This window comes from Bufo gargarizans, unplaced genomic scaffold (assembly GCF_014858855.1).
Source record: "Bufo gargarizans isolate SCDJY-AF-19 unplaced genomic scaffold, ASM1485885v1 original_scaffold_1579_pilon, whole genome shotgun sequence".
Lineage (NCBI taxonomy): Eukaryota > Metazoa > Chordata > Amphibia > Anura > Bufonidae > Bufo > Bufo gargarizans.
This window is the reverse complement of record NW_025334421.1, coordinates 466,470-491,453: the sequence shown is the minus strand read 5'-3', so window position 1 is coordinate 491,453 and position 24,984 is coordinate 466,470. Positions and strand designations below refer to the sequence as shown.

Here is a 24,984-nt window from a genome sequence, read left to right as displayed (position 1 = left end):
ACCAGTTTTTAATCTGTGCGTCCACTCAGCCTCCTTTTGTAAAATCTTTCTATTGAGATCCCCACCTCTAACTGATGGGCGAATCACCTCAATTACACAGAATTTCAATGACTGGATATTCCCGTCATGGAAGCTCTGTATATGTCTTGCTATAGGAGTATCACGTTTATGTCGCACATCTCCAAGATGCAAGATTGCTGTAGAAAAATATCACATATCAATTAAGGAGAGAAAACATAACCAATATAAAAAAGATCTCCTAGAATTTAGGGAAAAAAGGGCATATCTGCATCTTAACGATAAAACTAAAGTGCCCACAAGAGAAGTGTCCTCATCTGAAATAGAGTCATCAGATACGGAAAGGTCAATAGAAAACATCTCCCAAGGGAAGTCCAGATATAGAGGCAACAGGGCACAAGGAAGACCCAAGTCTAGAAATCAAAAATGGGGAAATTACACCAGGGGCAATCAGAAAGCCACACATCCAGAGGGCCCTTCTTCTTCTTCTTGATCATCTGGCTTAGCGTCCAATTTTTTAGAATCGGGGGGGATCCCATACCATCTCAGGGACCGCCCCAGACAAGAGAAATAAACCCCAACCAGAAAGGACAGATAATTAATTTGACTACAAAAACATTTTCAGAAACAGAAATATCAGTCCTTACCAGAGGTACTTCTTTTATACCCACCACAAGATTCAACTCCTTTTTATGGATCAAAGATCTCCATTTATTCTGCCGCAAGTTAAAATGGCATAAATTCTTTAGACATTATGATCTAGAGGAGAGTCTTAAGCTGGGTATCCCTATAAATGAACTCCCATTAGTCAGGAGTATGGCTGAGCTTCTTCAGGAAGGAGAAAGAAACACGGGGGAAGGCCCGTTTACCAATTTAAAACCCAAGAGCATAAAATCACCCCCGCCAATGGAAACCAACACTATAGATCTCTTCCTTAATATGGTTAACAGGGAACTTGAGAGACTTGAATCAAAAACAGCCAAAGAAAAACCAAACTTAAGAAAAGAGGAAATAGAGGCCATGATCAAAATTCAAGAAGACCATGACATAATACTAAAGCCTTCAGACAAAGGTGGGAATCTAGTAGTCATGAACCATAACACCTATAAACAAATGTGTCTATCCATCCTGAGTGATAAAAATTGCTATCAAATACTTGGGAAGGACCCCACACCTGAATTTATTAAGGATCTAGAGGCCATACTAATAGAGAGATTTGAAAATAGATTGATATCAAGCGATGAAATTAAATTCATGCTCACCCCGTATCCTCAAATCGCTACATTTTATACCATCCCTAAAGTCCATAAAGGACTTTCACCTCTCAAGGGACGCCCCATAGTCTCAGGGATCAATTCCATAACTCAAAATACTGGCATATACATCCATAAGATACTGAGGACCTACGTGTCGGCATTACCTTCATTTATCAGAGACACATCCGACCTACTTACTAAAATTGACGGGCTGCAACTCGAGGAGGGCATATTACTGGCCTCCATAGATGTAGAGGCTCTCTACAGTAATATACCACATAATCTGGGGCTATGTGGAATTGAGTATTTCTTAAAAACGAGGGGTATTCAGTTCACAGCCCATAATGCTTTTGTTCTCAAGCTAACTGAGTATGTCCTGAGGCATAACACCTTCCTGTTTGACTCTAAGTACTTCCACCAGCTCAGGGGCACGGCAATGGGGAGCCCCTGCGCCCCCACTTATGCTAACCTGTTCCTGGGCTGGTGGGAGGATACATTGGTCTTCACGGAGGAAAGTGTGTGGACGCCGCAAATTGTCTTCTGGAGCCGCTATATCGACGATATCCTGATATTTTGGAGCGGCTCCAGGGGACAGTTCTTGGATTTTGTTGCACATCTCAACACTAATGAAATAGGTATGCATTTTACCTCCGAGATTGATGAGCGCAGCCTGGCATTCCTAGACTTACAGATCATGTTAAATAATGGTGTAATAACCACAAAAACGTATAGGAAACCAACAGCTGCAAATAACTTACTCAGATGGGAGAGTCACCATCCAGTGAATCTTAAATGCGGAATCCCAAAAGGACAATACCTGAGGATCCGCAGGAACTGTACCACCAACTCAGACTTCTACATACAGGCCAGAGATCTAAAGAATAAATTCAATGAAAGAGGATATCCCGACCGTCCACTACAAAAAGCCTTCAAATCTGCTCTTAATACGGAAAGAAGGGAACTCCTTGCCTCAAAGCAAGGGACAAGAACAACGACAGACCCCATCTTCCGTATTATAGGAACTTATGATAACCAGAATAGAGAAGTAAGGGAGATATTTCAAAAGTATTGGGATATGCTTCTGACAGATACTGACGTAAAAGACATCCTCCCTACGTATCCGGCTATTACCTATCATAGGGGACGGTCATTGGGGGATAGATTTATTCACAGCCACTATACCCCCATCAAAAAAACAGGTACATGGTTGGACAGAAGGCCTCTGGGTACCTTTAGATGTGGCTCCTGCATAGCTTGTCCACATATTGCTCAAGTAAAAACATTCACAAGTAATACCACCAAGAAAGTATACACAATTAGGGATTTTGCAAATTGCAAAACCACAGGGGTTGTGTATCTATGCACTTGTTCATGTAACTTGCAATATGTGGGCAAGACCAAAAGGGAATTTAGAAGAAGGATTGGAGATCATCTTGGCGATGTGCGACATAAACGTGATACTCCTATAGCAAGACATATACAGAGCTTCCATGACGGGAATATCCAGTCATTGAAATTCTGTGTAATTGAGGTGATTCGCCCATCAGTTAGAGGTGGGGATCTCAATAGAAAGATTTTACAAAAGGAGGCTGAGTGGACGCACAGATTAAAAACTGTGAGTCCACTGGGCCTCAACGAAATGTTATCCTTTGCATGCTTCATTTAAAACTCGGTGTATTAGAAAATACTCGTAAACCACTGACCAAACACGTATATGGGTTAGATGGACCAAACAGGAATATAATACATCGACCGAGATAGGTCATATTCTTTGATATCAATAAGTGATAAACTATATCTGGTAAGGTTATCCAGATACTTCTGCAATCACCCTATCTAGTATTTTTTCACCACGTCCCGCCTTTAAATACCACTGTAACCCTAAACATAATGTACCCCCGTACTTTCTTAATGGGTATCAAAGGTAGTACCTAAATAAGAAGAACCGGCACCAAAAAGATGTATTCTCTAGTGATCTAGTAAATAAAGACACAGGGATATCTAATGGTGATTTTTGAATATCTTTTATGCAGGGAATCGGAACCTGGGGGGCGGACTATATGTGGCACTAATTTATCATATTTTGCTACATGTTATACATATCCCCAGTAATGCCGCTCCATGCCCCTGGTCAAGAATTATTACCATACGTGACATCAGCACGGCACTTCCGGTCGCACGCCGGTTGGAACGCATGATTTTATCTCATGCGTTCCATAGCGGACCCTGTGACCCATGCGCATGCGCGAATCAAATACTTCCGCATCCGGACGCACCATTGAGGATACGCCGGGTGGAGCGCATACTTTTGGTATATGCGTTCCACAGCAGACTTCCTGGACAATAGCGCAAGCGCGCGTAATGCAGTTCGGCTTCCGGACGCTGACCTGGAATGAACGCCACAACATGCGGTAAGATAATCACCGCGATTCAATTAAGTCTAATTTCTGGGGTATTTAAGGGGACAGCCCCGGACATCAGTCCTGGACTGCATCTATCCAGTGGGTTTATTCTATCTTAAACAAGCGATTGTGCCTGACGGCCGTCACTCTATTAGATTTTATACCCCCTGATGAATCTGACAGTACCTACTGTCAGAGGAAACACGTCGGGAAATCAAAAGAATAAAAAAGAAAAAAACAACATCTGGCTGTTGACCTTTGGAGGACTTCATAATAGGGTGAGATTAATAGGGGTAGCCACCGATAAGTGGGGTCGCTCCTTCTGGGGTGATTCTCCCGCAATTAGGCGGGAGACCTCTCCGCTTTCAGGCAGGGCCACACTAGCTGTGTAGGGATATTCCTCCAGTCTCAGCGCCCCAGGACCGAGTGCAAGGTATTAAAAGAACCATTGACGTTACCTTTCAGCACATCCAGTCATCTCTGGGGACCGCACAGAGCCATCCATACGCCTGGATACCCGGAAAGAAGGACCGCCTATTTCTTATGCAACAAACCGTGAGTGACAAACATAAGAAGTAACCCTACTGTATCCTCACCCTATGTATAAGTACCTCGCATACATATCTGTATATACAGTTTATCACAGCCCGATGCATCATACGCAGTCCATTAATATTGCATATGTGGGACCGATTTTTTAATTGAATCACCGTACAGAAAAGCACAATTGATAATGTGGCTGGAGGTATAGTAGGCTGTCACCTTATAACAATTTTACTGTTTGCCAGTTAGATTACAGGCCCCAAAAATTATGCATTCACTGTTCATAAATGATCAAGTGATTATGTGGCTGGAGTATATTAGAAGGCCATTCAATATCAATTTTAATGCAGGCCAGTATAGTACAGGCTCCAAACATTGGGCATTCACCGGACAGAAAAGAACAGTAATTATGTGGCTGGAGGTATATTAGACGGTCATTAGATATCAATTTTACTGCAGGCCAGTACAAATAGATGTCAAATACATATGTTTAAAAGAACAAAAAATATAAAATTAGATTAAAAACATGGCTAACAAAATCCCCCCATTGAAAAAACTGCAAATAGTATATAATAGTAGATAATAGTTGAAATTCGATAACACGTGGTCGTCACAGGTGTTGAATTCTTCCGAAGTCCCAAACATTAGGCATTCACCGGACAGAATAGGGCTTTTATGCCGCTGTATTTACCTAAGGTGGATTTTTGTGGGCTGTCATGAGGAAATTCAATTAAACGTGGTCGTCACAGGTGTTGAATTCCTCCGAGATCCATGCCTCATTCATTTTTAGAAATGTGAGGTAGTCCACACTGTCGTAAGCTAGGTCACGATCCCCCCTGCTGCGCTGAACGTCCTTTCAGACAGGACACTCAACAAGAGGACAGCCAAGATTTCTATAGCAAATTTTGCCAGCTTTGGCCACAAGTCAAGCCTGCACACCCAGTAGTCCAGGGGTTCCTCGCTTCTCAGAGCGTCCACATCGGCTGTTAACCCGATGTAGTCAGACACCTGTCGGTCTAGGCAATCCCTGAGGCTGGATCCAAAGGGCGGCTGTCGATGGGTTGGCTGCAAGAATGATCTCATATCCGAAGTGACCAACACATCTTCAAACCACCCTCTTCTTGCATGTGCTGTAGGATTGGTACTCGCAACTATTTCTCTGTGGGTGGAAATTCCTCTGCCAGCGCCCGCAACAGCAGAATGCAGCATCTCTCACAGCAAGGCCTGGAAATGCTGCATTCTGCCAGCCCTCTGTGATGCTGATAACATATCCGCCATTTTGTGTTTGTACCGGGGGTCTAAGTATGTTGCCACCCAGTACTGGTCCTTTCCCTTTATGCTTTTTATACGCAGGTCCCTCTTGAAAAACTGGAGCACGAAGGCCCCCATTTGTACTAAATTGGAAGCGGTGGAGCGGCTTGGCTCCTGCTCATTGCCCAGGAGAATGTCGTCCTCGGTCTCCTCCCACCATTCCATGGACAACACCAGGGATCCCAGAAAAGTTTAAAGCCTGCTCTTCTTGCTCCTCGTCCTCCTCCCCTCAGGACCCAGCCTCCTCTGACTCCTCTTCAGACTCCTGCTGACTTGTCTCAGATGGAGTAACCCCGCCTCCCGGGAATTCATTCAGCATTGCGACTTCCTCATTTTCCTGCTCCTGCTCTTTGACGGCTTGATCAATGACACGATGCAATGCACGCTCCAGAAAGAAGGCATGTGATACGATGTCACTGATGGTGCCCTGGCTCCGACTGACCAGTTTGGTGATCTCATCAAGTCTGCATGCGTCGGTCATGAGTAGCCACTGGCACGGTGAAAAAAACCAAGCTCCCCAGAACCTGTCCTGCCGCAGCGTTCGTACAGGTAGTCGTTAACGAAACATTTCTGTTGGAGAAGCCTATCAAGCATATACAAGGCGGAGTTCCAGCACGTCGGGCAGTCAAAAATCAGACGTCTGACGGGCAAGTGGTGTCACCGCTGAACGTCAGCAAGGCGAGCCATAGCCGTGTAAGATCTTCTAATACCTGGACCCGGTATAAAAAATAAAAAAAAGACGACTATTCTAAAAAACTTATATATTCGAAATAGTGCTATATATTTGTTTTTTAGAATATTCAGTATTTTTTCCATCTAAAGTCATGATTCCTCCCTGCTTAAGTTCCTTGTGGGCCAATGACTTATTGATCCAAAAGCAAGAAGCATGGAGGAATCATGTGTTCAGATGGGAAAAAATCACGAATATTCGCTATAACGAATATATAGCACTATATTCAAAATATTTGTGAATTCCTGAAGTTGTGATATTAGAGATAAAAATTTGCTATTCAAATATTCGCGCTCAACACTAGTCATAAGACTATGAAACCAATAGATGACTCATGAACAGCGCGATCTATTGGTTTAATAATCTTATGACAATACTATTACTCTTGTCATGAGACTATGAAACCAATAGATGGTGCTGTTCATGAGTAGTGTAGATCACAAATTTTCCATGCAAATGGTTTTTCAGCTGAAAAACAAGGCAGATTCTGCTCATTTGCATGTCTTTCCCATATGCCGATGTTTATGCAAATTTGTTTTTACATGACAAAACTGTATAGAAAGGTTATTGAATATTATGTTAGGACAATCAGAAAACTTTTTGTCTCCCTAATGATATTGATCTAGGTACGCGGGTCCATCCAAGCCATCCAACAGATCTGAAGTAACTTTGAGGCTTACTGGCTCTCAGTCAGATGAGAGCTGGTCTGGAATGTCTCATAGTGCACAAGGCTGCCATTGTAAGGTATGCTGACTAAGCCTGTCATCTGTCTCATGGATAGATTGATGGCTTGCATGTACCTGGCTTTTGGCATATAGCCTTTGTGTGGTTGTTAATTGTATGTCATAGTTAATAGGTCTCCAAGACACATCCAAACCATTTTGATGGGGTTTCCATCAATTTCTAACCTTTTTTTGTGAACCAGACACCCTCTTCTCTTCTGAGCAGGGGATGCCTGGGGTTCTCCCATTAATTTCCATGGTGCTCGGTAGAACATACCGATGTGTTCGGCCAGAGCACACAAGCACTTTGGCGCTCAATCAACACTAACCCCTGCCTCAATCAGTTTTTTTGGGGGGCAACTGGCATATCACACCAGTTGAAATTGTTTGTTCCTCTGTATAGCTGGGGTATCTCAGCAGAACTGCACACAACTCCTGCAAATTACAAATGTACTATATGAAAATTATATTATAGATATATCACACCCCTGCCTCAATCATTTTTTGGGGGGGGGCAACTGGTATATCACACCAGTTGAAATTATTTTGTTTCAATAGCGTTTGTCCCTCTGTATAGCTGGAGTATCTCAGCAGAACCGCACACAACTCCTGCATATTACAAATGCACTATAATATACTTTTTATGTTAGAAAGTATATTATAAGTATATTACACCCCTCAGTAAGTCACACCTAACGATAGCACACCTATACCAGTCCTTAAAAGGACTGTTGTAGCCCTATTAGCTAGCATTTGGTGTCTCTATACTCTCTAACAGTCTGTCCCTACGCCACACAGCAACCTCTCCCTAAACTGGCAAAAGACTGAATGTAAAATGACGGCCAGATCGGGTCTATTTATAAGGTTGGGGGTATGTCCATGTGCTGAAACGTCTCAATTGGCTGTCCTGTCCTGTCCCACGTATTTGATGTTTCATGGGTTAAAGTTCTGCACAATGCAAGGAATATGGCACCGGCAGACATCGCCATATGTTCGCCTGTTCGGTGAACAGCGAACCAGCAAAGTTTGGCACGAAATGACCGCCAGGCGAACCGCAAGGCCATCTCTATGTGTAACATACAATACAGTTTTAACAAAATGAACAAGTTTTATTAATAAAGACAAAAATGGTAGGCTCACATCACTGACGGAGGCAGCAGAAATGTAGTCACAATAAAGGTAACCAATTGTCTGGCATTTAGTGATTCAGTGCATAAACTTCTTAATGTATTTTCAAAATGTTCATAGAATTTTACTTATACTGTAGATAACTGAAGTGACCTTGCATATTTGGGAATTAAGCAATTGGTCCAGTAAATTCTTCATCTTCTACATGTGGCCAATTTCTTGATAGCCAGTAATAAATAAATAAATCCACAACAAACTTTAGGTTGCTTGAGACTTTTGCAGTATGATTTTAAAAATCAAGACTACCGTATATAAAATGTCTAGAAAGTCACTTTGTAATCATACATGCTCAAAAGCCAAATTATTATGACAGTGCTCATTATCAGAGGATCTTGATGTTGAGTCCTCATCATCTTCAATAGCATTAAAAAATAACTTCAGTTTTTCAGGAACACACCAATTTAAAACAATTAATGTTATTCCAATAGCGAAGCAAAGAAGACCTGAAATACAAAATAGGATGCATAAAATATTTCATCTTCCTATTGACCAATCCAAACATGAGGTTTATCGATTATTTTTTCTAATAAAAGTTTTACATTATTACCATTAACCTTAAAAAAATTATACAAAGCTTAAAAATCTTGTTAAAATAAGCAAATATCAGTCCCTTAATACACTCGCACTATCCCTTTCACCCTTTCTTAGGCTACTTTCACACTTGCGTTTGGGGTTCCGCTTGTGAGATCCGTTTGAGGGCTCTTACAAGTGGCCCCGAACGGATCCGTTCATCCCCAATGCATGGTGAATGGATAAGGATCCGTTCAGAATGCATCAGTTTGGCTCCGTTCCGCCTCCATTCTGCTCTGGAGGCGGACACCAAAACGCAGCTTGCAGCGTTTTGGTGTCCGCCTGGCCGTGCGGAGCCAAATGGATACATCCTGACTTACAATGCAAGTCAATGGGGACGGATCCGTTTGACATTGACACAATACGGTGCAATTGCAAACAAATCCGTCCCCCATTGACTTTCAATGTAAAGTCAGGAGTCCCTATTAATATACCATCGGATCGGCGTTTTCGCTAATCCGATGGTATAGTTTAACTTGAAGCGTCCCCATCACCATAGGAACGCCTCCATCGGATTTGAGTTAGATCGTGAAAACTCAGATCCGACAGTATATTCTAACACAGAGGTGTTCCCATAGTGATGGGGACGCTTCAAGTTAGAATATACTAAGAACTGTGTACATAACTGCCCCCTGCTGCCTGGCACCACCCAATCTCTTACAGGGGGCTGTGATCCGCACAATTAACCCCTCAGGTGCGGCACCTGAGGGGTTAATTGTGCATATCTCAGCCCCATAATCGGGTGCTGCCAGGCAGCAGGGGCCAGACCCCCCTCCCTCCCCAGTATTAAAAGCATTGGTGGCAACTCCAGTGCGGCCCCCCTCCCCAGTATTAAAAGCATTGGTGGCCAGTGCGGCCCCCCCCCCTCCCTCCCCAGTATTAAAAGCATTGGTGGCCAGTGCGGCCCCCCTCCCTCCCCAGTATTAAAAGCATTGGTGGCCAGTGCGCCCCCCCAGTATTAAAAGCATTGGTGGCCAGTGCGGCCCCCTCCCTCTCTATCCAGTATTAAAAGCATTGGTGGCCAGTGCGGCCCCTCTCCCTCCCCAGTATTAAAAGAATTGGTGGCCAGTGCAGCCCCCCCCTCCCTCCCCAGTATTAAAAGCATTGGTGGCCAGTGCGACCCCCCTCCCTCCCCACTATTAAAAGCATTGGTGGCCAGTGCAGCCCCGATCCCTCCCTCCCTCCCCAGTATTAAAAGAATTGGTGGCAGGCGACATTTCCGATCAGAGTCCCAGTTTAATCGCTGGGGCTCCGATTGGTTACCATGGCAGCCAGGACGATACTGCACAGATATGTCACTTGCCAGTAGGAGGAGCGCCGGCCGGCCACAGATAGCGCAGGTAAGCATAAGCTAAGTAACCACGGCAGCCAGGACTGCAGTAGTGTCCTGGCTGCCATGGTAACTGATCGGAGCCCCAGCGAATAAACTGGGACTCCGATGGGAAATTCCGCTCCGCTGCCACCAATGATGGGGGGAGGGGGTTGTTAGCCTGTGGCCACTGCCAATAATGCTTTTAATACTGGGGAGGGAGGGAGGGGGGGCCGCACTGGCCACCAATGCTTTCAATACTGGGGAAGGAGGGGGGGTCTGGCCCCTGCTGCCTGGCAGCACCCAATCGAGGTCTGTGATCCGCACAATTAACCCCTCAGGTGTGGCACCTGAGGGGTTAATTGTGCGGATCACAGACCCCTGTAAGAGATCGGGTGCTGCAAGCAGGGGGCAGTTATGTACACAGTGCTTAGTATATTCTAACTTGAAGTGTCTCCATCACCATGGGAACAGCTCTGTGTTAGATCTGATCTGAGTTTTAACAATCGTGAAAACTCAGATCTGAAAAAGCTGTTATGCAGACTGATCCGCACTAAACGGATACCATTGTTTGCATTTATAGGTGCAGATCCGTCTGTGCAGATACCAGACGGATCTGCACCTAGTGCAAGTGTGAAAGTAGCCTTAGCTGTGAAGCTTTTCTTTTCTCCAACATTGACTCCTATCATTATCGCTTGAAAACCTCAATAACCTCCCATCTTTCCCTCATCTCTCCTGAGTAGTCACTACAGTCATTCACAAATGTAGAAATGTGGGTATTTATCACACTAATTTTTAGAAAAGTACAGACACAGATTTTGAAAAAGTGTAACAAAACTAATTTTACTATAGTAGGATGTCTATTCTCAAAATATGCATAGAATAAAGGGGGTTCCTAAAATGGTTTTAACAATCTGATTACATTTAACTTTTTAGGTTTAAACATGGAAACTATAGTTGTCATTAGTGCCATTTCCTAAAGATTTAGTTAAACACACCTTTGTGTCTTGTATTCATAAATCTGGTACACTTTCTGGTTTAGTGAACTTTGCATTTTTTTTACCCCTTCTGTCTGAGCAATAAATGAGCAACATATTGATTGTACAAGTATGTACAAGTATGTCACAAAATCAGGAAAGTTCCTTATTCCTAAAGTTGTGATAATGCCATCTTGATCATTAAATTAAAAAAAATCCCTCCCCTTGGTGCTTTTAATCAGAGTAACAATGGATCTGGACACTCCGTGTTAGAGTAGGTCCCACCTGATGAGAAGCTACCTTGACGTCTGGTAGGCAGGCCTGACATATTTTTGATCATTAATTTGCGCTAAGAGCTTCTTCACTGCTTAACAGTAAGTATTGACGTCATGTATTTGACCCTGTTTACACATTCACCTGTTCACTCAGTCTTAGTGCATATAGCAGTGTGCTGCTACTTCATTTAGTTTGCTACATTGTTGCCTGGTGGCTTGCACCTGCGATTGTCTCTGGAGGTGCTGTTCCGTTATTTGGTTATAGGTATATTATAGAGGACCAGGCATCCTCTTGGGAACGTAGCACTCCCCACCCATCCCCCCACCCCTTGGTGCTTTTAATCAGAGTAACAATGGAGCTGGACACTCAATGTTAGAGTAGGTCCCACCTGATGAGAAGCAACCTTGACCTCTGGTAGGTGGGCCCGACATACTTTTGATCAATAATATTCGCTAAGAGCTTCTTCACTGCTTAACAGTATTGTCGTCATTTTACCCTGTTCACACATTCACCTGTTCACTCAGTCTTAGTGCATATAGCAGTGTGCTGCTACTTCATTTGGTTTGCTGCTGGGGAAATTAATCAGATATGGCTCATCTGTATTCTGGATTTAAAAAGTCCCACAATATTTCCTTAAGAATTGTTGGGTTTATGTGTACACACATTTTGTGACCTTTGCATTTTTACTCCACTCCAGTTTTTGAAAGTGGGTGTGATTAGTTTACCTAGCTGATTTAAGCCAGATTTATCAACTAAGGGGGAGAGTTATCAGAACTGATGTAAAGGAAAACAGTTTTAGTTGCCCATAGCAATCAATCAGATTCCAACTTTTATTTTTCAGAACTACTTTGGAAAATTAAAATGTGGAATCTGATTAGTTTCTATTGGCAACTAAGTCAGGTTTCCTTTGCACCGGTTTTGATAAATCTATCCCTAAAATGTTTTAAAAGTCCCCAAAAATGTCTCAATCTTGCTCCAATAAAGGGAGTGAAATATCCTGTGACTCTTGATGAATTTGGAGCATAGTGGACTGCTGAAAAACTGATATAAAAAATTCCCCCATGATAAATTACTCCAATAGAAGAAAGCCTTTTTTGGACTAGAGATGTAAAACAATCTATAACTTGTTAGAGCACTGTATTACCAGGAGATGAGCATCACAAGTGGCAAGTCGTGATGAGCTTTGCCATTGATGCCGTAATGAAATGTGGCAAGTTAACTCATTTTTTTACAAAGTCACACATGTTATAATACAAGATATTGTAAATTACAATATAAACAAGAAAACTACAATTATGATCTTCTTGCATAGAGAATGTGCCAACAACCCACCTACAGCCAGGCTTAGCCAGAAAGAGCCTCCAAATGTGGTTTTTAGAGTCTCCGAACCAAACTGTATATTACAGAATGTTACATTCTTCACTGTGGAGAAGGAAATCAAGGAGAACAGCATAAACGCTCCCGTCACAAGTATCATGTAAGCTCCATATATGAACACTGACATGGAGAAAAGTATATTGCAGATAATCCAGGAGCAGAATGCCACCCTGTAATACAAAATTAAAGATTGTTGACATTAGCATAGTAGCACTTTACTGTTGTAGATTAAAAACAAACTGTGTTAAAGGGGCTCTTCAGGCTATAGATATTACAGCCCATTTATACAGGTGCCAGGATTTTTATATAACTCAGACAACCCCTATAAGTTTTTCAAACAGAGGAAACATAAAAATATCCTATACAGGTACAGAATTGGTATACATAGAAGTTTGCCATGATATGATGTAGGGTAAGAAGGCTTGAGTAAACAACCAAGCAAACCAACAAACCGTTCTCACATTAGTTTCCAGATGTGTAGAGTGAAGAACAGTTACATCAGTTTTGTCAAATTTATGAATAATGTGGTCCTTAAATGATATAGCATTGTTTCGTTGGAGCATAAGTTAATATTTCTATAAATGGATGTCCATACTTTTTCATTTTCTACTGATGGCAAATTTTGTGGCCAGAAAGATACATAACCACAACCTGGTGACCATAGGAAATTGGCTGGATATTAATGAGCAAAATAGCTAAGTAGGGTTCCGGGCATAGATTGAACCTGGACATTTGGGAGACAAACTAGAAAGCAGAAGACCAAATGTCTGTCAATAGTGGACAAGATCATAAAATGTGTCATATGGTTCCTTCCCCCCATGATTTCTCCAGCAATAATGTGAGGCACCAATGTACATAAAACTATACCACTGGGATTCAGAAGTGTAAATGAAAGGCACGCATATAGAACACATATAGAAAGGAACACATATAGAATGTTTGGTTAGTTCCAAAAAGGATATGTGCTTATTCTTAACAGTACTAGAAGAAAAATTAATTTAAGAATATATTCATATTGTGTTTGAGATTTATGGAGATTGCTCAAGATAGTCCCTCTGAACAGATGGCTACACATATAGAACTGTGTGACTATACTGAAGAAATGTATACTGCGCAGTTTTTATTTATACATAGAGTTCTATGCAAAAGTGCATGAAAATACATGTCATGTTCAGATTGGTACTCTTTGGTATACATTAGGAGATTTTCCCTACTCCCGTAGTTTATGCAATGTTTTCTTAGCGGCACTTTTTACTGTGTTTATGGACAAAAACACAGGAAATCAGGAAAATTCAAGACTGGAGTGGACAGGATCTCTGCGAGCAAGTGGATGAGGCGAGTATAATTTGAATTTTTTTTAACCCCTGAACTTCTTAATACGAGTCAGATACCATGATCAGCATTGAACCTGACATCTGAGGGGTTAAATGACGGGTGACTGTGCGATCACCATTCCCCATCATTGTGCCCGCTCCATACAATAGAAAGCGATTCATGACAAAGTAATTTGTAACTAATCACATTTCTTGTTGATTTTCCCTAATAATGTCCCCTATAGTCCCCCCAGTAGAATGCTCCTTAAGTGGTTAAGAAAAGAAGAAAAAATAAAATACGTGAGTGCTTTTCCAAGTCACCACCTCCAATGCAACCTACAGGCATCTTCCAGCCTACAGCCTGAGATGCCTATGTCTTGGCACCATTTGTACACATAGTGACCCGTGGCCTATGAGGGTGAGCAACATGGCATACTTATATGCCTAGCTATGGGCTCCCATGCAGTATTCAATATAATTGAATTCAGGAGGGTACTGTGGCCCCGGAAGGATACATTATGCTCCTAGTGTTTATTACCACTGAGAGCATCAGATCATTATGTACCTGGCAAGCGGCAGTGAGGAGGGCATCTACCCACCCTGAAAGTTCCCTGTATGGTCTATGACCAGTCTGCCCCTGGAATTGATTCTGCATTGAAAGTGTACAATTAGCAAATGACAGCTATAATAAAAGCCCGAGAAACACTAAGTACATTGGTGCCAGAGATTATTATATATAAATGTTCACACATGCATAGCATGTTACCTATACAATTTAATATTGTATGCTCACGTTCCAGCTAATATATTATTCCTAAGACATAGTAGGAATTTATCCTGAGGGTCATATTTGAAGTCAGTTTTGTAGTAGTCTACATTGGTGTACTTTCCACCAATGTTATGACATGTTGCATGGAGTGAGTCTGAGACTTTTTTTTTTGACTTTTTAAAGTGATCAGTGATAAATCTGGATTAAAACTCATTGTCCATGCCCATTTTACCACTTTTCTGAGACTGGAGGGAGTGGTGTAAAAATGTAATAAATCACAATATTTTTGGGCAAAGTTGCAAAAACCCTATTTTGCTAGTTTTTAAAGCCATAATTCTGGAGTGAAGGTGTGATAAATAAAATACATTAAATAAATCAAGAAAATCTGAATATGGAATACATTTTAGTCATAATTGTTATAAGAATATACATCTTGCCTCAATATATCCCAAGATGAATGGAACATTTTTTTTTAACATTACACACAATACCCGTGGCAAAAATGTTTTCTTCAAACTGATCATTGGGATATTTTGGGCAAAGAAAGGTAAGGACGGACAATATCTATCAGTAGAAAGTCAGGCTCATCGGATTGATGTGTAAGTTATTTATTCAGACAGAGCAGATGTTTTTGAACATTACTTATATATTTTATATTTGGTACTTACATAATTGTAATTATATTATTGAACTCATAAACTTGTCAACTGCTCAGTTTTAAAGTGCCCTCCATGCTCTGAATTTACATTAACTCTTCTGCTCAGCTTAAATGGGTTTTCTGGAACTTTCATACTGATGGATCATCCTCAGGATAGGTCATCAATAAGCGATCGGCAGAGGTCCAAAACCCTGCACACCCACCAATAAGCTGTCTAGGGAAGCCACAGCACTCCGTATCCTCCGCATAGCTTGCCAAGCACAATATTTTTTAACAGTTGTGCATGATATATATATATATGATATTGCAGTTAAGCCCCATTCACTTGCACCTAGGCTATGTGACCGATAAACATGACATCACTGGCCTAGGAAGAGGCTCATGGAGTTCAGACAGCTGATTGTCAGTGGTTCAGGGAATTGGACCACCACCGATCTGATATTGATGACCTATCCTGAGGATAGGCCATCAATATGAAAATCCCAGAAAACCCATTTGAATTTCTATTTATGACTGCTACTACAACAACTCCATTTCATTCCCTCAATCTTACCAATACAATCTTCAGTTATCCACAATCTATATAAAGACATGAAGCTGATGATTCTACCATTAGAACTGAGTATCAGGAAGCTTACATTGCACAATAATTGAAGGAATATGGTCAAATAAAAAAAAATATATATATCATTTAATTTAGTCAGATGTATTGTAGATTTTACTTACCACATGCAAGCTGATGCATAGTGACTGGATATCCTATACTGGCTAAATATACCACAAGGATCATTCTGAGTAAATTTCTCTGCCACATATAGTATGGGATTAGGGAGTCCTTTTTGCAGACCATCAAAGTAATATTCATTAAAATTTGATCCAAAACTCCACAGAAATTGCTCATTATAGTCAATTGTCTCATTAATTTGATTAATGGGATTGCCTTTTGGAAATAGAACACATTATTTTAGAGTGAATATTGGACATGTTTTGCATAATCCTGTCTGAGAAATAATTTAAAGTGGCTTTCAAAGATTCTGATATTAATGACTTATCCTCAAGACCGGTCATTAATATCAGATCAGCAGGGAATTGACCCCGGGACCCACACCGATCACCTATTGGAGGAGTCTGTGGCGCTCAGGTTGGCACCACAGCCTCCGAGCAAATTACCAAACCCACTGCTGTCCATTGGATGGCGGCTGTGCTTGGTATTGCAGCTCAGGCCTATGCACCTAGTCCATAAGACCGATGAACGTGATGTCACGGGTCTAGCTAGAGGCCGGTGGGGGTGCCAGCAGTCAGACCCCTGCCAATCTGATATTGATGACCCATCCTACAAATAGTTAATCAATATCAAAATCTTGGAGAAACCCTTTAATGTTTGCTTCACTGTTTAAGCTTTGCCCAATACATCCCTTCCCAACATTCATAAACTAATAAAAATAAATAAAAAAAACATGACTCCAAGAAAGTTTCTCTGCTCTGTCACTTAAAATGACCCAGTAGACTTCACATTTTTCCACTACAGAGGGCTAATTGTGGAAATTGTGGAATCACTTTTTTTGTACATGAGAACCACTGAATATGTGAATCCAGCCATCATCAAAGGGGTTGATTGGGTTACAGATATTGATGGACTATCTTCAGGAGTGTCTGTTACCCGGCACTCCCACTAAGCAGCTGTTTCGGACTGCCACGGTGCTGGAGGCTAGGCTATGTTTCAAGTTGGAGGCAGGAAAGTCTATATAGAGTATAGTGGCCATACTGGGGTACTGCAGCTCAGAAACTTGACGTAGCATGCATACACAAAAAACTGTTGCCCTTTAGACAGACCATGCTCCCTATTAAATTTATGTGATTCAATTGCTTGAAGTTTCTTCCTATATATATTTTTTTTGTATCATGCCAACCTGAACTTCATGTAATTAAATATCCACTCAAACAGAATGTTATTATTATTTTACACTACTGTAAATGACCAGATGGCACTCTTGAGCATGTCTGGATTGTAGCTCAGTGTTCTTGAAATGAATGGGAATGAGTTGCAATACCGTTCACAACTCATAGACAAAATAAGCAGTCCCCATTTACTAATGTCAGACTTTTTTTGCTTTATTAAATTTACTTATTTTTGTGTACAAACAAAACATTCATAGTCTTACCTTTTAAGGTTATATTAACTCCACTAAGGCCGACATGTACTCCAATATCTGCATTCACCGTGGAATTACTGAATGATTTATATGTAGTTACGGAATTAACTGATCCAACCTCCCAATCAGCTGTAAAATTTACAACTAGAGAAAAAAATTTAGATATATATTACAGTCCAAAACTGTTTATGTGAAGAATTCAAAATGCTATAAGAAAAATTCTCACATCTCTTCTCATATGGTTGTAGAATTCCCATAAAGGGGTTGTCCAGGATTAGAAAAACAGGGCTGCTTTCTTCCAAAAAGAGTGCCACACCTGTCCACGAGTTACACTATCTGTTATTGCAGTTCAGCTTCATTAAAGTAATTGGGGAATATCACATTCAACCTGTAGACAGGTGGGGTGCTGTTTTTGTAGACATGTTATTCTGATCATGGATGATCCCTTTAAGATAGAATTAAGTTGATCAATGGATCTGCGTACTGATAAGAAATTTGTGGCCATTTGTGTCCTATGTTATTTGTGGATATTTTTCTATGATATTTCAGAGTCAACGGAGTTTCAAAGTTACATGATGATGACACTCACCTATAATATAGCACATGTGATTTTATTAGTGTTTACCACTAGTGTTGGGCTCGAATATTTGAATAGCGAATATTATTCGCGAATATCGGCACTTCGAGAATTCGCAAATATTTAGAATATAGTGATATATTCGTAATTTCGAATATTCTAGATTTTTTTTTCAACAGTAACCTCCCTTCTTGCTTGTGGGCCAATGAGAAGGCTGAAATATCTTTGTCTGAGCTGAGCAACATCCCTAGCAACCAATAGGATAGTTGCCTACCCCTTACTATATAAGAAACTCCCCAGTAGCCCTTGTATGCAGTATTTTGCAGATCTGAGACAGACAGCAGTGTTATCGCCGTGCTCTCTGCTTTCCTATGTCATTACATTAGATAGTTAGTTATCATATATATATATATATATATATATATATATATCATACAGATAGTTAGTGGGAGATAGTCAGTCATAGGTTAGATAGTGATATAGTGTAGCTACATACATAGTGCTGTGATGTCACAAGTTCACAACAATACTTAGTGCACCAATCACTAATATGCAGTCAGACCTGTTAAAATGTGAAGTTGCACGTATTGCGCCAAGCTAGTCGCATCATTAGTGCCGATTTCGCAATTGCGAATATATTGGAGCACTCTATTTGCATATAAAGCTATTGTAATGTTCAGCCATGCCAACCATTTTCTCCAAGCTCAGGAAACTTCTAGCAGCTTGAAAAATGTAGCTATAGTGACCCACACCTGTATTTCGAACGCATTACACGAATATTACATTGCCGATTTTTCGCGATCAAGAAAATAATCTCGAATTTGCGAATATATGACAGATATTCTACCAAATATTTGTGTAATATCGCAAATTTTAATATTGCCCCTGCCTCTCATTACTATTTACCACAAATAGGATGTCCTAAAACATGACATGTTGCAAGTATTTAAAGATCAAATATACATGACAAATTGATGAATCAACAGTAGACTTTTTTGACCATGTGTAATGTCATAAAATGCCACTGGCTACTGGCTTTCTACCAAGATGGAAATCTTTGTGATAGGTGTAAAATCAGAGCATGCAGATAAAAAGTTAAGTACTTACCGACTGTAACAACTCCAATAAATAGGCTTATTATAACTCTGCATATCCATGATAGTCTCTGTTATGAAAGAAATAAAGAAATCTCATAATCACTTTTTACAGTCTATAAAAAGCGTATTGACGTCTGCGGCCAGTATTACAAAGTTGGCCTTTATATTTGATTTCTATACCCTATAATAAGAGATTTCATTCATTGTGTAAACCAAGCTTCTGTGGGTAAGTGTCATGTACAACATCCAGAAAAGACTACAAATATATATTTATATCTTGTATAACTCACCACCATTTATGAACCACAAATGGTGTTCACTTCAAACAGCCCCCATTAGGGGTCCCCTCTAGAACAGAAAGCCGCGAACAGAAAGCCGCTATAGAGAGTAACTCTTGACATAAAGGGTTAACAATAGCAATGAGCAATGAGCTCCTAGTTGGGATAAAATGAGGACCTGTCACAAACCCCCTACAGTAATAAAAGCTATTGGTGGGGGATTGTCCTGGGGTTGTTGGAGACTTTTTTTAAAATAAAACTTTTTAAAAATATCAGGAGATCAGTGGGACAAATATGCAATAACTATACAATAGAAATAAGTATAGAGATAAGAAGATAGCGATAGATAGATAAATAGATAGATATTGGATGGATGGAACGATGGACAGACATACAAACAGATCATTGTAAATATGAAAATAACTTACTGCTTTGCCTCTTATTCCTGGGATGATGAGGATAAAAGCTAAAGCAAACACCAAAAACACAATGATGACAATAATAGTGTCCACGCTAAAGACCCATTTCCTCCGTTCATGTGGGTAAAAAGGAAATACCCCATTGTAGAAAGTCATGTCTTCCCAACTGGTAAATCTCCACCTAAACAGAAATGGTAATTACAACATATTCTATAGCTGTAAACTATTCCCATGAATCATGCCCTATGTTGCCATAAACTCAATGCCATAAAATCAAGCCTTTTAAATATTAAAAACATCCGGAAAGTGTTCTTTATGAGATCTAAAGTTGCTATTATCTGGTAAAGAGACTTCTGACCTATTTACACATAATGCGTTTTTATGACCTGAAACATCTATGAACTCAAAAAAAAATACACTGTGCAATATCCTTACCTTACTGATTCCCCAGACCCATCTTGCTTGTGTTTATCTACTGACTAGTGATGAGAGGCAGGGGTCATATTCAAATTTGTGATATTTCACAAATATTTTGTATATTTCTTTTGTCATATATTTGCGAATTCGTATATTCGTTATACTTAACTTTTTTTACGACAAAAATCGCCAAGGAAATGATCATGTAATATGCGAATATTGCGCACTCAATACAGGCATGGGTCAAAAATGTATATATAGCACTATAGAATATAGTGCTATATATTTGATTTTAGAATATTCATCATTTTTTCCAATCTGAACACATGATTCCTCCCTGCTTCTTGCTTGTGGACCAATGAGTCATTGGCCCACAAGCGACTTAAACAGGGAGGAATCATGACTTCAGATTGAAAAAAAATGACAAATATTCTAAAAAACAAATATATAGCACTATATTCGAAATATTCTCGAAGTGGCGATTTTAACGATAAAAATTTGCTTTTCAAATATTCATGCTCAACACTACTACTGACATGATGTCCATGGTGATGACATATGAGGTGACCACTGCAGCCAATCATTAGAAACATCAGTGATGTGACTTTGAACAAAATGTCACAGCTGCAGCCAGTAGCTGGCCGCCATACGATTCACCGATATCTTCACTTAAGATGCCATGCCAGAATATCGACAGAAGCGGAGGGGGCACAAGGTCAGTAGTTTGAGATTGTGTTGCAATCTGTAGATTTGGAAGTGGGGAATGACTCAATGTAAGGAAATTTTGACAGAAAAAAAAACCACAGACCTCCTAACATAGCTAAACATGTTACAGTCAATATTTGTCCTCTGCATGAAATAACAATGATGGATCGCCTTTTCTTTGAACTCTGCATTGTGAGATTTTCTTCTGCTATTCTTCCTGGAGATGCATGAATCAATTCTCATTCTCGGCAATGTGACACTCCCAGCATTGAGTGGACTGTGTCAAATTGTGTAGAGAAATGGCCTAGCTGAATGGGGTATTCCCATAACAGACCTTTATCACATATTGACAGGATAAGTCATGAAAATCGAATGGGTTTTCCACTTCGTGGACCCACGTTTATCTCATCTATGCGTTGGCAAGCGGTGTTTGTAGCAGTAATGGAAATAGCTGAGCAAACCTTCTATGCTGTTTCTATAGATCCCACACATGTCAATCGGTGTTTCAGAAATTGAGCAGAACCGCAAATCATGCTGTTTCCGCATTTCACAAGTTAGCACCCTATGTTCTATGGAACCAATAGAACCAGAGTACCACAGCTTGCTTAACTTGTGGACCTCTGGCTGCCCCATACAGCACAAAGAGGTCAAGGGAACTGTTTTAGGATGGGAAGACTTTTTTAAGAGAGAAATAGCACAATACAAATGTCGTGAGAAGATTCTCCAGAACTGTTATTTTCTAGGGAATGCAAGTACAGTATTTAATAAAATCATAAATACAATGAGGGCCGACCAGTCATAAAGGGCATTTTTTTCTGACATTTGTGTTGTGCTAGGCAGGACCAGGCAGTAAAAGGTACACATCTGCTGACAATGTCGTTTAAACCCCTTTGGCATTGATCGTGTCTTTTTCTTACTGACACTAGTGCACAAACCTTTTGATCTGGAAATCAGTGATTATTTGATGATTTTATTCTTGTGATTTTCTCATATTTATCTACACTAACCCCTTCACGACATCCACCTTACATGTAAGGCATATGTCGGAACTTTAAAGATGGCGAGCGGGTTCCTGCTGTTTCACACAACAGATACCCACAGCTAATGTCCAATTGCGGACATTTAACATCACATTTAACCACAGCATCTGAGAAGTTAGAAACTGGGAAAGCCGTGCTTCATGGGCTGGAACTCTTCACCCCCTCAGAGATCAGGAAAGGTGTTGCACTGCAGTTATGCAATATTAAATGGTGGCATTAGAAAGAACAACTTGTCCTGCAAAAAAACAAACCCTCATATGGCTATGTGAACAGAACAGTAAAAAAGTTATGGCTTCGGGAAGGCAGGGAACAAAAAACGAAAACGCAAAAATGGAAAATTGCTGTTTCAGTAAGGGGTTGACCATAAATTTGAAATTTTCCTATATATTCTAATCTTATGACATATACACAATATTTCCAGATTTCTTTCATTTTTAGTTGCCATTTATCAGGTCAAGAGCCTAGGGCTCAAGGGTTTTATTAAGCTTGCATTATGCTTAGGTTGTTATCAGCATTCCTGCTGAGCCCCAATCACTTGAAAAGTGGCACTGTTTCTGGAAGTAATAAGACAAGTTTTGTTTCAGGCACACCGACTGACTCAATATAGTTAATGTCATCAGGTTCTGCACTGGGCATAATCTAGGCCTAGATTTACAAAAGTGTCTGCACCTAAAATCTGTCTTAAAAGTGCAGCAACTTAGCCTCCTTCACCCGGGAGGAAAGGGGGTGCACCATGGCAAAGGGACAAGACCTGAGATGTGCAGTTTTGGGCCAAAATAGCACCACAATTCTTGCATAAATATCTGTCTCAAAGTAAGCCTACCAACAGTTGGTATAGAGTCGGAGAAACACGTCTATCCCTGCACCACATGTATCATCCAGCCTGAGCCCCTGTGATAAATTGCTGAAGATTTAGACAGTCTGTGTAAAGTTTATGCCATATTTAGCATCAGTAAATCTGGGCCACAGTGTATCTTTTTTCCTATCAGTGATTTCGGTTTTACTGGCTGTAATGCCATAAACGATGTTTAAAATTATTGAGGATATGATGAAATTATTGCCTATCAGAAAAAGAAAACATCTATCCATGAGCGGTTATCTTTCCCTTTATTTGCTGCTGCAAATAGAGTAACTCCCAACATGATTGCCTTCCAGTGTTATAGTGCCACAACCACTGAAGAGCAAGTATGCAGGCCACCATCTTTAAAGAGTGAGTTGACAATTTTCTTTGGCTTATCTAAAATCTGGATTCAGCAGCTCAAAAAATCAGATTTTCAAGCCTGCATAGGGTTGTGTTCACATCTGCGATATAAGGCAGCCAAAATAGTGCAGCATGACAGAAACCCAGTGGACTCCGTTATCACTTGTTGTGGTCCATCACTTCCATCGATAGCAGAAAAGAGTCCGATTTTTTTTTTACCACTGTTTTGACCACTAGATCCTGTCTTTTCTATATTAGATGTCCTCAGTAGTGTTATTTATTAGCGTTAATATTTTTGTAAAAGGACATATATAAGTACATCAATAAAAAAAAAATGGCATCACACATTATGTGATGAGTGATGGGTGTAAGAAAGCATTATTTAACTTACTGTAATAAAGGGTGACTAATTACTTCCCAGGAAAACATACTTTGATTTTGTGCACTAAATGAATATAGCCTTTTGCACACAGTAAAACAATCAACTTCTTGGTGTTTGACTATTACGTAGATGAATGACTCATACTGGTGTACATGCCAGCATAATGAGAACGTAATATCCTATGATCAGATATTTATAACACCATTAGGAAGATTCACCAAGAGACATCAGCACAACTCTTCATCTGATTTAAGGATGCACACCCTTATAAATCTCTCACCCTCAACCAGGTTACAATTTATAATCAAATTAATAAACAGCCCTCCAGTGAAATATGCTCAGATTTGACTTGACATTATATAAAAGGGGTAAATGTGAGATTTCAGGCATGCAACTGGTATCCTGGATAATAAATGTAGAATAGATCTGGTCAAAATATCTATTAATAAATTATAAAATTATAAACTATTTATTTAAAAATTAAATTAAAAGTTAGCTCACTGTAATACAATACAAGAAATTAGATGGCTGCAATAATATTGGGTGACAGCATGCTGATAGGTTAATTCATTTTGAGTGAATATGAGATATTGCTATTAGATGGTGAGCCCCCAGGAACAAAGGCTGTGTGATGACAATATGTGCGCAGTGTAGTGGAATATGTTGATAATACATAAGCCACAGGAAATCAATGTCAATATACTGTCAGTGGATAAAAATGATAACATAATGCAGTATTATTGTTGCTGTTTTCAATATTATCATCATTTATTACTATTATTATTATTTGACTTTTTTATATTGCTATTATTTTATTATTCCTTTTATCATTATTTTCATCATTATTATCATTAATTATTATCAGCATAAAGTGGATCATGTGGTGCGTTTTGGTATTTTGCCAAAAGTTAAAAAATAAAATATCTTCACCTGAAAATAAACCAAATAACACATAAAAACACCATAAAAACCATCCAATCGCAATATTATCAAAGTAGAAAAATGTAATAAAATAGAAATGCCACCTAAAGGAATGAACATACTGACCTTAATTGTACGGATCTTGGAAGCTTTGTAAGAGTGTCAGGTCAGTAGCTTTAGAAGAGCTGAAATGGAATTTTAAGAGGCTAGCACAGCCCTTTTATACCTTCTCGCAATAGAAAAAAAAATGGAGGAAAGAACCTTGACACAAAGTTTACTCAGCATCATATAATGTCCATGTATATCTCCTATTCTTTCAACAATAGAGAACATTATTCAAATGAGGCAGATGCCCAACCCTAGTGCTACTGAACT

At 40.0% G+C, this 24,984-nt stretch overlaps 1 protein-coding gene across 1 annotated transcript; it reads right to left on the bottom strand.

Moving 5' to 3' along the window:
- Nucleotides 1-8,083: 8,083 nt before the first annotated feature.
- DUOXA2 (dual oxidase maturation factor 2) lies at nucleotides 8,084-24,786 on the bottom strand. Its single transcript, XM_044274225.1, has 7 exons — nucleotides 24,736-24,786; nucleotides 19,953-20,124; nucleotides 19,257-19,314; nucleotides 17,582-17,716; nucleotides 16,146-16,359; nucleotides 12,635-12,849; nucleotides 8,084-8,613 (listed from the first exon to the last, which is right to left on the bottom strand). The coding sequence occupies exons 2-7, from the start codon at nucleotides 20,097-20,099 to the stop codon at nucleotides 8,450-8,452; spliced, it is 933 nt and encodes a 310-aa protein (XP_044130160.1). The 5' UTR covers nucleotides 20,100-20,124; nucleotides 24,736-24,786; the 3' UTR covers nucleotides 8,084-8,449.
- Between the last annotated feature and the right edge of the window lie 198 nt (nucleotides 24,787-24,984).